Source organism: Desmodus rotundus, chromosome 9 (assembly GCF_022682495.2).
Source record: "Desmodus rotundus isolate HL8 chromosome 9, HLdesRot8A.1, whole genome shotgun sequence".
Lineage (NCBI taxonomy): Eukaryota > Metazoa > Chordata > Mammalia > Chiroptera > Phyllostomidae > Desmodus > Desmodus rotundus.
In genome coordinates this window covers 42672201-42683896 of record NC_071395.1, presented here as the reverse complement: position 1 = coordinate 42683896, position 11696 = coordinate 42672201, and the positions used below count along the sequence as shown (strand labels likewise).

Genomic DNA, 11696 nt, shown 5'->3' with positions numbered 1-11696 from the left:
AAACTTCATTCTAACCTCAGGGCCTTTGCACATGCTCTGTCCCATACTGTGCCTGGGACACAATTCTATCACCTTGGTCAAATCCCACTCCCTCAGGTCTCTGCTTAAATATTACTTCTGGGAAATCTTTTCCAGACCCCTCTAGACTTAGAAAAATCCCCTTGTTGAATTCTTCCATACTGTCTAGTAGTTTTATTTCAATTAGCGTGCTTGTTGTTACCAAGGAATTTGTCCCTTTCATCTAAGTTGAAGAACTTATTGATGTAGAATTGTTAATATTTTCTTATCATTTTCCCATTTTAGTTAACTAATTAAATTACTATTAGAAAAAGGCGGGAGGGGGAGATTTGTTGGTCCACTTTATGCATGCATGCATTTGTTGACTCTTGTATGTTTCCTAAGTGGGGATCGAACCCACAACCTTGGCATATCGGGCCAATGCTCTAACCAACTGAGCTACCTGGCCAGGGTCTTCTTGTTTTCCTTTTAATGTTTGTAGGGTCTATGGTGATGATGTCTCCCTTTAGTAATGTAAATTGTGGGGGTTTTTTTTCTCCTTGATTAGTCTTGCTAGGAATTATTCACTTTTATTCATCTTTTCAAAGTACCAACTTTTGACTTCGTTGTTTTTCTCTCTTTTCTGTTTTCTATTTCTTTGTTTTTTGGTCTTATCTGTATTTTTTATTTCTTCTATTTACCTTGTATCTAATTGGCTCTTTTATTCGCTTCTTAAGATGGAAGCTTAGATCACTGATTTTCAATGTTTATCTTCTAATATAAGCATTTAAAGCTATACATTTTACTTTAAGCACTACTTTAACTACATCTCATTATCATTGTTAAAATATTATCTTATTTCCTTTGTGAATTCTTTCTATGAGTTATAGTTTATTTAGGTATTGTTTAATTTATAAATATTTGGGCTTTTTTTGATAACCCATTGTTAGTGATTTTTAATTTAATTCCTTTGTGGTCAGACAATATACTCCATGTAATTTCAATCCTTTGAAATTTATTGATTTTTTTAATAGCCCAGTATATCTTGATCCACATTCTGTTGGACCTTAAAATATAGAAACAACACTCTGCTGTTGTTTGGTATAATATTCCGTAAGTGTCAATTAGATTAGGTCAAGGTGGTCCACAGAACTTGCGTGAATTCATCCAGCTCTTTTCCTCCAGAGGTGCAGGGCTGGGGTCCTTCGTGTCTCCTGCGGGTTCCCAATGCCTATCACAGTGCTTGGTATACAATGAACCATAAATATTTCTGGATTGTCTGATCTGAAAGCCAAAAAATATTCATTCAGTCTATTTTTGTGTTTCTATCGTGTGTATAAAAGAGAGAGTTGAGAGATTCTTGGCTTTGATGTGTAGGAGACAGAATTGAGAGATTCCTTCCAGATACAGGGGAACCTCGGTCCTCGAAGTTAATTTGTTCCAGAAATCTATTAGAGAAGCAATTTGTTCAAAAACCAAATCTCCTTGTTTGTTGCCTGAGAGACGCCTTACTGATGATCATCCTGGTATCAGCATGGAAAGGTTGTCAGGTAGAGAATCCAAACCTTAGGTTTTGTTAGACAACCAAGACTTTTTTGTCCAAAAACTTGGTCAAACCCCAAACTGTTCGAGAACCAAGATGGTCGAGAACCGAGGTTTGACTGTATCTGACTCTAAAAGCCTGAGGAGGAGACAGAGGAAGGGCATGCGAGGTAGAGGGAATTATATGTGTGTAAGGACTTCATTCTGGAAGCGTTTAGTATGATGTAGGAATTTATAACCTGGAATTGAGTTCAGAAAAACAGCAACACATACCTGTATTAGTCACCAAGTGTCACACAGATGTTGTCCTTAAGAGGCACAACTGAGGAGTCACAGACATGATGGAGGGAAATCAACAAGGGATGGTGCCTCCTGGGTTAGGGGGGCTGTTACTGGCCTAGGCCTGAAGTTGCTGGGGAGGAAGTGGTCCTGGAATTTGGAGAGAGATGAAGTTCCAGACTTTGGTAGAGAGATACAGACCAACATGGTGGGAGCCAGGGGATATATACCTAGATCTTCCTCTCCTCCAGGCCTCAGATCTCCTGCCAGAGCTGAACCCAAGCAGCCAGGTTGATCCAGGGTACTGAGGCCGGCCTTCCACGGCACAGAGTGGTGCAGGGAAGGGTGAAAAACCACTCTGGTGGGGAGCACACAAAGATTGCCCAGCACACACTTAGAATCTTTTGGAAGTCAGGCTGCCAGCCCCCCATGGTTGTAAGAAACCCAGGCTAAGATTCCAGGGCAATACTACAAAGGGAAGAGGGGTCCTTCATACTGTGACCTGTGCTGACTACTCCCATCTGTTCTCTGGTTACTTCGCTCACTCCCATTATTCCCTTCACCTCCTTTCTGCCCCTTGAACCCTTTGAGCACCTTCTGACCTCAGGGCACTGTTCTGTTTGTCTCCTCTCTCTTCTTCAAGGATGAGTTGCAATGCCACCTCTTCAGGAAAGCCTTCCCTGACTCCACCCAGGCTAAATGAGCCACCCGCCTACCACCTAGCATTTACTTCTTAGTGCCTATGACTACCTAAGACCATCTTAGTGGAGCAACACTAGGAAGACAGCTCCACAAGGATATAGACAGGGCCTGCTTTATTCATAGTGTCAGATACTCAGTAAATATTTGTTGAATAATGGGGAAGGGGAAGTTTTTGTTTAAATGAAAGAAATAAGAATCAACCATTCAGGCCTCAGATGTCAGAGAAAGTGGAAGGATTAGTAGCTCCAAGGGCCTGTCCTTCCATAGAAACATTGACGAATTGAGCAAAGACAGTCAGAATCAACTTTATACAAACCCTGGAAAAGGTTTATGCCAACCAAGCAAAAGCACAATCAGAATAAAAGCAACATGAACATGGCAGGAAAGCTTGTGTTTCCGTGACCTTCCTTCATCTCCTTCCCTGACATGGCAGGTCTTGAAGACAGCAGCCTGTGTCCTCAGTATGGGGCCCTGGTCTCTGGTTCCTGAGGGAGCAGCCCTCCTTCTCACAGTCTTGTGTTTGTCTGTTCTGACACGTCTGGGGCTATCTGCAAGACTGACTCCAGAAATAAGTACTTGCCTATTTGACTCAGATTGCAGTCAACAATGTAAGGCAAAGGAAGACCCACAGCTGCTGGGGGCAAAAGATGACCACTGGGGACAATGACAGACATGCTATTATTAAAGCTGGGAGGAAAAGCTGGGGTAAAAGTTTCTTTGGGTAAACAGAGCATTCAAAAGTACCCATATATACTGAGGAATTTAGAGAGCATCATGCATGCCCAACGCAGGACAAATGCTCAGAAAAGACCTGAGAAGACAAGCTTTCTCCTCTGGCTGATCTCTTATTCAGCAGAAATAGGAAGCGAAAGCTAAGGCAGAGCTGGAAATGCCCTATGGAAGCATTGAAACGTCACAGATCTGCAGAGTAGGAGGTTTTTCATTTTTTTCTTCCTTTTTCTCTCATAATATATAAAAACTCTTACAACTCAACAACAGAAAGACACAGAACCTGATTTTGAGATGGGCAAAGACTTGAACGGACATTTCTCTAAAGAAGATATACAAATGGCCGACAAGCACATGAGAAGACGCTTAACATCATTATGGAAATGTAAATCAAAACCACAATGAGATACACCTTCACACCCATTGGATGGCTATAATAAAAATAAAATACAAAATAACATGTGTTGATGAAGATGTGGAGAAACTAGAACCCTCATACATGGTTGGTGAGAATGTTAAATCGTGCAGATATTGTGCAACAGTTTGGCAGTTCCTTAAAAATGTTAAATGTAGAATTACCATATGATCCCAGCAATTCCACTCCTAGGTAAATCCCCAAAGAATTGAAAGCGGATACTAAAAAAACCGAGAAGTTCACATACACACATGTTCACAGCAGCATTATCCAAAACAGACAAAAGAAAGAAACAACCCAAATGTCCATCAGCACATGAATGGTTATAACAAACTGTGGTAATCCATATACTGGAATACAATTCAGCCATAAAAGGTATTTAATATTGATACACGCTATGATGATGAACCTTGAAAACATTTTGCTAAGTGAAGTCAGCCAAATGGTCACACATTCCACTTACATCAGAAATCCAGAATCTGTGAATCCACATAGGCAGACTGGCAGTTGCCAGAAGCTGGGGTGAATGAGGGAATGAGGAATAATTGCTTAATGGGTACACGGTTTCCTTTTCTTTTGGGCTGATAAAATATTTCAGAAGTAGGTAGAAATGGTGGTTGCACAGCATACTGGATGTCCTAATTGCCACTGAATTATTCTTTGTAAAATGGTTAATTTTATGTAGTAATGTTTACTACATAAACATACTCATTAAAAAAATCCATTAAAAACATCACTCATTCTTCACAACTACTTCATAATGTCCAAGCAGCGTCCAAATGATAGAAATACTAGTGAAACAAAATACCAAGCACAACCATACATAAACTTTGACATTACAAAGTGGTGTAACTTCCCCAAGTTCTCCAAATGCAGGAAGACGCTGACAGCCACCAGCTGTATTTGAAGAGTAATTGTCACCATCTGCCAACCTCTCCCAGGCCTATCTTTAAAGACTCAAAATTTCCGTCTAAACAGTTTTTCTTATGTTTAGACGGAATCACCAAGCAGAGTCCATTTCTCCAATGACTTCTTTGCTTATCTGTCTGCTTCCCAGAGGGAGGTCGTCTCCAAATCCTCTAAGCCAGACTGAGGAAGAGGTTAAATGGTTGGATGACACACCTAGAACATAACAGATATTTAATGAGGCCTATGATGTGCCAAGCACCAAACAAGCATTATCTCAGTTCATCTTCACAACACCCCAATGAGGTAGGCCTTGTATCATCCCATTTTACAGATGAGGAAATTGAGGATCAGAAGGGCCATTGCCTCAAGTAAAGGGTCAGGCGTGGTTTGAACTAGGCAACCTGGCTCCCAGGCCCACACTCTCTCTTCATCTCTTCTCTGCTGACTCTAAGCAGTGGGGCTGCGTTTTTCTTACCCTGGGCCAGTTGAATCATTCTGCATACCGTCTGGCCCCTAAATTTGAGACCCCTGGGTGGCCAGTTGGGGCCACACCCCTATAGTGACTATGCAAGGAAAACAGAGAGCTCACTATGGACCAAAGCTTCATCTCACCTCAATTCTCAACACCCCCAACTTACAAGTGAGGAAACTGATAAAGTGATGGTTCTATGGCGCAAAGGGAATGAGAAGTCAGGCTTGGAAGCTGGGGCTCTGCTGAGAGACCAGGAACAACGTGATACACCCGTTAATATGAAAAACTCTCCGCCCTACCCCAGCAGAGCCTTTTATATGCGAGTCCTAAGGTTCGCGTGCAGGGACACGCCCAGCCTCTATTTTCGCTTTGCTACATCCAGACCGGATAACCCAACGGTCGTAGTACAGCACCTTGGAAAACCAGCAGAGCTGTGCCTTAGAAGGACCCGGCCGCCTTTACTTTAGTTGTCTTAATATTTGCCTTAGAGGAATACACCATAACGGTACTTTTTTTTTTTTTGTCATTTTCCTTCACCAGCAATTGAGACTGAATGTGGAGGGTTTTCATGAAAATGTCTTTAAAAGGTTGAATGTTTTCGGGCACATCAGGCATCTATTTGGGCAGCTACACCCACAGGGGGTCCTTCACTTCTGACTCCGCTAGTTAAGGTAAACAGGCAGAAGCGGCTGCCAATGAGCTCCGCCAAATAGCAGAAGGGGCAGGGCTAGCCCTTAAAGGTGCCGCGACCCGTTAGAAGATCGGAGTATGATCTAGATGATGGCGGCCGATGCGGCCCTAGCCTTGGCTCTGTGGCTACTATTGCCGTTAGTGGGGGTGGGAGGAGCAGGACCCCCACCGATCCAGGACGGCGAGTTCACATTCCTGCTGCCTGCGGGGAGGAAGCAATGTTTCTACCAGTCTGCTCCTGCCAACGCAAGCCTCGAGACCGAATACCAGGTACAGAGGGTCCGGGGTTGAGAAGCAAGGGGAGCCAAGAGAAGGGGGCGTGGCCTCGCAGCTACAGCAAGGCTTGCGTTAAAGAGGGAAGGGGCAGGAGCCTGTGAGAAAGAGCGTGGGGGAGGAATCTGAGTCAGACGAAGGGGGCGGGCGCAGCGCGTGGGACCGGAAGGGGTGGGGGGTAACGGACGAAGGCGGGGCTAGAGACAGCCGGGAGGCGGGTCATCGGAAAATAGAGCTCTTCATAGGGCCCGACTCCCCCGTGGGCGTGGCAAAGGCGTGTCGGATTGGGCTGGTGGGCGTGACCAGGGTGCACTGCGAGAAAGGGCGTGATCAACTGCAGAATTTTGGGGGGTCTTGGGCTAAAGGCTGGACCGGTTGTCTCATTTGGGGCGTGGCAAGTCAGGGACGGGGCCAGGTAAAAGCCGATCAAGGACTTCCGACGGGGGAGTTACCAGACGAAAGAGTTAATCCCAAAGCTGGCATATCAGTGAGGGCTCAGCCATGGTAATCAATGATCGTGGGAGAAGGAAGGACGGGTGGGAATAGAACCCGGTTGCAGGTGTGGGTGTCTGTGTTCAGGTAGGTCCCTAGTAGTTTGTATGGGTCTGCGCGGTGGTCCAGCCTTGGCCTACCCCTAGCCCTTCAACTTCTCTTACCTGCCCCCCAGGTGATCGGAGGTGCTGGGCTTGATGTGGATTTCACGCTGGAGAGCCCTCGGGGCGTGCTGCTGGTCAGTGAGTCCCGCAAGGCAGATGGGGTGCACACGTGAGTTCAGTCCTGCTGCCTGCTAGGGTTCTGTTACAGCCCTGCCCCTCCCCAGCAGCCTCCGGTTACCACCCTGTTTCACAAAGTCCGGTTGGCGGCCATTCAGGGTCATGTCTGTGTGTCTGCCTGTCTGCCCAGGATAGAACCCACGGAGGCTGGGGACTACAAGCTGTGCTTTGACAACACCTTCAGCACAATCTCCGAGAAGTTGGTGTTCTTCGAACTCATCTTTGACAGCCTGCAGGATGATGAGGAGGTCGAAGGCTGGGCAGAGGTCGTGGAGCCTGAGGAGATGCTGGATGTCAAGATGGAGGACATCAAGGTGCACCCAAGCTGAGATGGGGCCACTCCTTCCAGATCATTGGCATTGGGCTACAGTGTCCCTGACCTACAGCCTTGGCTAGAGTCCTCCTTGGCCTGACCTAGCCTCTCCTAGCAGTGGTGCCTCCAACTTAAATTAATAGTAGCAGCTCACAGTTAAAAGTAATAGCACATTTCTAGGTGTAAACCCTGATTTTAAGGGCTTATATAACTCATTACATCTCCATAACCATCCTATGAAGGAGTGTGCTCAAATCATCCCCTGTTTTACTGAGGCACAGGATGGCTAAGTAATTGTCATAAGGCCACACAGCTAGCAACTGGTAGAGCCAATATTTGAACCCAGGCGGTCTGGCTTCAATAACTGTGCTGTTATCCACTAGTAAATACATTCTTTAAACTTATTTAAGCATTCAGTTCTCACAGCAATTCTGAGGAAGGAATTGAGGCCCGGAGAGGTTAATTAATTTGCTCATGTTTTCACAGCCAGTGAGTGACAGAATGAGGATTTAGACTCAGGCAGGCAGCCTGGTCAAAGTCTGTGCTCTCAGTTCTCTCTCCCCCTGCAACATGGACTCTCACCCCATTTCCTCATTTGATTGGTCTCTGCTCCCCAAAGGACGGAGGCCTGACTCTGCTCCTCCCTTGTTCCACAGGAGTCTATCGAGACCATGAGGACCCGTCTGGAGCGCAGCATCCAAATGCTGACACTGCTGCGAGCCTTTGAAGCACGTGACCGCAACCTGCAGGAGGGCAACCTGGAACGGGTCAACTTCTGGTCGGCTGTCAACGTGGCTGTGCTGCTGCTAGTGGCTGTGCTGCAGGTCTGCACACTCAAGCGCTTCTTTCAGGATAAGCGCCCTGTGCCTACGTAGCCCCTGCCCCTGAAGGAAGAACCAGGAAAAGGAGTGACAGCAGGGTGCATGTGTGTAAGACTTGAGGGGGGTGGGGGTCCCTTCACCAACTTAGTTCCTGTGGGAGGAGAGGCTGTACATTCTGGGCGTGAAATGTGGCCCCCCCCCCCCCCCCCCCCCCCGTGTGTCTTCCCTTTCAGGCCAGAACACTGGCTGGCTTGCAGGTCTGGACCATCCAGAAGGGTGGCTCAGTGCCTGCATGTACTTTCCTGGAAATTGTGCACGGTGGAGGGAGGGCACTGCCACATTTGGATGCAACCCTGGGATCCCTGGCCCCACCTCTGTCCCCTACTGTAAATGTGCCTTAGCCTGAGCCTTCCGGCTGCACCACCATTGCCTGGTGCTCGATGGGGCCCAGGAAGCAAGCGTCCCTTTCCCTTTCCCACTGGCCCTATGAGCTAGGTGGGGGTGGAAGGCAGCTTGCTGCTAATGGGACCCCATGCCTTCCCTCCCCTCCTTGTTGCTCCACCTGGGCCCTGTTGCTGCTGCTGAGGGTATTGCTCATGCCAGGAGTTGGGAAGGAAACTCAGCTGCTGTGTTCTTGCCAGGACAATCACTTTATTAACAGGAAGGAGCCGGCCCCTTGGCCCAGCAGGGGCTAGGTGTGAGGTCCAGTAACAGAATTCCAGGAGCGGAGCCTGTGAGACCACCAGCCCCTCCTCCCCCTGCAGGGGCCCAAGGCAGTTCTGAGGGGTGGCCTGGCCAGAGCCTGCACAGGAGCCTCACAGAACAAAGGGCCGTCTGGCCTGGGGACCGGAGCCAATAAATTATGGTCAGAAAATCACAGAGCCTGGTGATTGGGGCTCCGGGACACAAGCCAGATCAGACCTGCCCCCAAGAGGGCAGCCAGGCAGGCGGGAGGGATCTCCCACGAAGCTCAGAAGAAGGGTCTGGCGGGAGCCGACGGAGGTGGTCGCCTGGGCATAAGAGAAAAATCAGAAAGCAAAGTTGAACTTTGTCCCCAGCTGGGCCAGAAGGCCTGGGGCCCTGAGAGGGGACTTGGGGGAAGTGCTCAGGGCTTTAAGGTAGAGACAGAGCCTGACCACTGCACAGTTTGGGGTGGAGGGCTAGGACTCCCTCTTCCCTCAGTGATTCTGATGCCTGCCCCAGGCCTCTGTGTGGTGTAGTGAGGTGGGGTGGTGGGGGATGTTGCCTCCACTTCTGAGATGTTAAGGAAAGTAAAAGCTTCCCCTTCTAGAGCATGGATTCCTCTGGAAGAAATGAACCCTCCCCACAAGAGCAGAGCCTCTGTGAGTGAGGTGTGGGGAAGCCCATGGTGGGAAAGATGGGATCCTACTTGGAGGCCTCCAGGGGGAAAGCAAGCAGCCCACGTCCTCAGCCTGAACGCCAACACAAAAGGCCCACACAGCAGCCACCAGAAGCGTCTTCCCTTTATTTTAGTTTATTAATAGGATACAGAGTGCAGGCACTTACAGTGGTCAAACCGAGCGAGCAGTGAGCGAGGTTTGCTCGGAGAGCAGCCACCTGAGCCCACCCCGTGTGGGAGGCCTGGGTAGGAGCCAAGGGGCCCCCACACTCTCCTTACCCATTCAGCCCAGAGCTTGGCCCAGGAGGGGAAGGGGGCTGAGGGAAGAGAGCGAGCGAGGCCAGCAGAGCTGAGGGTTCTGGACCTGGCAAAGGCACCCCTGGCAGTGGCACCTCTGGCAGCCAAGGCTGGGCCGTGTGGTTAGTACGGCCAAGAAAGTATGTACAACTTGGGTGGGGCAGGCAGCACTGGACCCACTCCTAGCTTGCCACCAGGAGCTCCTGCTGCTGAGAAGTGGATATATCACTTGCACCCCAACAAGGACCAGGGGTATAGGTGTCCTTGGTGCCCAGTTTCCAGAAGGCCTGGTCTGCTCAGGCTTTCTAGGCCAGATAAGCCCCTGGGTGAGTCCACCCCAAACTAGCTGGGATACCTCACTGCAGATGGTGCTCAGGATGCAGTTCCCTCCTCTGCTGCCCAACGCCTCATCCCCCAAAGTGCAACACCCAAGGTCCTCCCACACTAGGGCTCCAGGGCCCCTTCATTCAGTGCTATATCCAGCTGGGGATGGGGCCAGGCCAGCCCCTGACTGGGCCAGGGTTAGGAAAGAGTCGGGGAGCCTGGTTCTGGCGCGGGGGTGGGAGGGCCAGAGGCGGCAGAGGGGCCCACACCACTGAAGCTCCTGCACCAAGGGTGCACGAGAAACCCCCCGAGAAAATGCCCCTGCAGCCTAGTCGAGCAGAGATGGCTCGGCTGGGCGGATAATGGTGGGCCGGCTGGGCGCAGCCGGGGGTCTTCTGCTGCAAAGAGAATAAAGACAGACAGGGAGGGGGAGATGGCAGTGAGGCTGCAAGCAGGGCAACGGTGATGACCCAAGCCCCACCACCCCTTCCCAGGTTGCTGCCCTTTGCTAGATGCTCTGAAGGCTGCCAGGATGCCAGGAAGGAGTTTGCCAAGCCTAGGCACTGGTACCCCTGCAGTCATTTGCTTGCTCTGTGACCCTGGACAAGTGCCCCACCAGCCCTGAACTTCAGGTTCCCCACGGTACAAGTGGGGAGAAGAGAGGTTGGCCTGCAAGGTGGAGAGAGGAGGGTAGAGTTACTCCATGACTGATGTGTGTCCTCAGTAAGGAAGCAAAGGCCAAACCCCCATGTGAGGGTCCCAAGCTGTGTGGACAAGCTTGGTGCCTTGGAGTCACCAGACTCTACCACTCCATGACTTTGGGTAGTTGACTTGGCTTCTCTTGGCCTCAGTTTCCCCACCAGTCAAATGAAGATGCTGGTTACTACTCTATCCCCTACAGGGTGCAGGCTAATGACTAGATGGTAGGCAATGAGGGGCCAGCCTTACCTGGGCACTCCAGGGGGGATGCCAGGTGGAATCCGAGCAGGCCGAGATGGGATCTGGGGCGGGGCCGAGAAGGGGTCGTTATTGGCAAACACGCTCTGGGGTCCGGGCCGGGATGGGATGGGAGGCGCTGAGAAAGAAGCTGCTGCCCCCACCGGCACAGGTATCAGGGGAGGCCCTGGGGTGGAACCCCTCACTGCTGGGGGCCGGCTTGGGGGATGCACGCTGGATAAGGGTCTGCGCTGCGGAGTGGGGCTGTGGAAGAAAGAAAGTGAGCTGGAAACCGTGGTCAGGAGCACCAGCTGGCACCAACTACCACCCAGCGAGATGTGGAAGAGCGCCTGGGCAAGGGGCAGTGCAGGTGCACTGGACTCCTGTGCTCACCCCCCCAGACCTGCTAGAGACAGCCATCCTCCCACCCAAATCCAGTCCTTGGCCAAGGGCTCCTGCTTCCTCTGATCTCACTTTCAGAGACATTTCTCTCTCACTGGCCCTGTTTGGGTCTCCTCCGTGCTTCCTCCAATCCACCCTCCATAGTTGAAAATCCTACCAGAGCCCAGCTCTGCCCTACAAATCAAGTCCACATGCCTCCAGAGGCCACAGGCCTGTGCCCCAGGGGCCACATGGGATACCCCTGGGCCTGAGCACCTGCTGCTCCCCAGGCTAGATGCTGTTTCCTCTCCCTAAGTAACTCTGTGGTTCCCTGGGGTCTCAGTGGGGCTGATAACCTCCTATGACATTTCCCTGACCTATCCGGCTCTCTCCTCCCACCGCTTGCTCACCCTTGCACTGGTTAGGTTTCCCTGCCAGTTACTATGAATTACCCACACCAGGGTCCCATTTCCATCTAACAGC

General features: G+C 50.1%; 2 protein-coding genes, 1 long non-coding RNA gene and 1 other non-coding gene across 15 annotated transcripts in view; 1 reads left to right on the top strand and 3 right to left on the bottom strand.

Annotated features, from left to right (window-relative positions):
* Positions 1-393: 393 nt before the first annotated feature.
* Positions 394-471, bottom strand: TRNAI-GAU (transfer RNA isoleucine (anticodon GAU)). Its single transcript has one exon. It is a non-coding gene; the product is annotated as a tRNA-Ile (tRNA).
* A 521-nt stretch (positions 472-992) lies between these two features.
* Positions 993-5452, bottom strand: LOC123479403 (uncharacterized). The gene is made up of 3 exons (XR_006655018.2): positions 5212-5452; positions 1813-4786; positions 993-1281 (listed from the first exon to the last, which is right to left on the bottom strand). It is a non-coding gene; the product is annotated as an uncharacterized lncRNA (long non-coding RNA).
* Positions 5453-5739: 287 nt separating this feature from the next.
* TMED1 (transmembrane p24 trafficking protein 1) lies at positions 5740-8792 on the top strand. Of its 5 annotated transcripts, none has more exons than XM_045192525.2 (5): positions 5740-6005; positions 6676-6773; positions 6912-7095; positions 7751-7918; positions 8577-8792. In XM_045192525.2, exons 1-5 carry the CDS (start codon positions 5823-5825, stop codon positions 8772-8774), a joined length of 831 nt encoding a protein of 276 aa, XP_045048460.2. In that variant the 5' UTR covers positions 5740-5822; the 3' UTR covers positions 8775-8792. The 5 variants fall into 5 exon arrangements, 3 of the variants coding, with proteins under 3 accessions (XP_045048460.2, XP_024412743.2, XP_045048461.2); XR_006655014.2 differs by having other exon boundaries at positions 5814-6005; positions 7751-8019; XR_006655015.2 differs by having other exon boundaries at positions 5814-6005; positions 7751-8023.
* The window catches only part of DNM2 (dynamin 2), an 87997-nt gene continuing 84845 nt past the window's right edge, over positions 8545-11696 (bottom strand). For 5 of the 8 annotated variants that reach the window (XM_024556795.4, XM_024556797.4, XM_024556791.4 and 2 more), the window contains 2 exons: positions 10845-11096; positions 9387-10294 (listed from right to left, as the gene is read on the bottom strand). In XM_024556795.4, the coding sequence (XP_024412563.1) occupies positions 10225-10294; positions 10845-11096 (322 nt within the window). In that variant the 3' untranslated portion in view covers positions 9387-10224. Of the gene's footprint in view, positions 8926-9386; positions 10295-10844; positions 11097-11696 lie in introns of those variants that run through there. The other 3 variants (XM_045192521.3, XM_045192520.3, XM_024556793.4) reach the window with 2 other exon arrangements.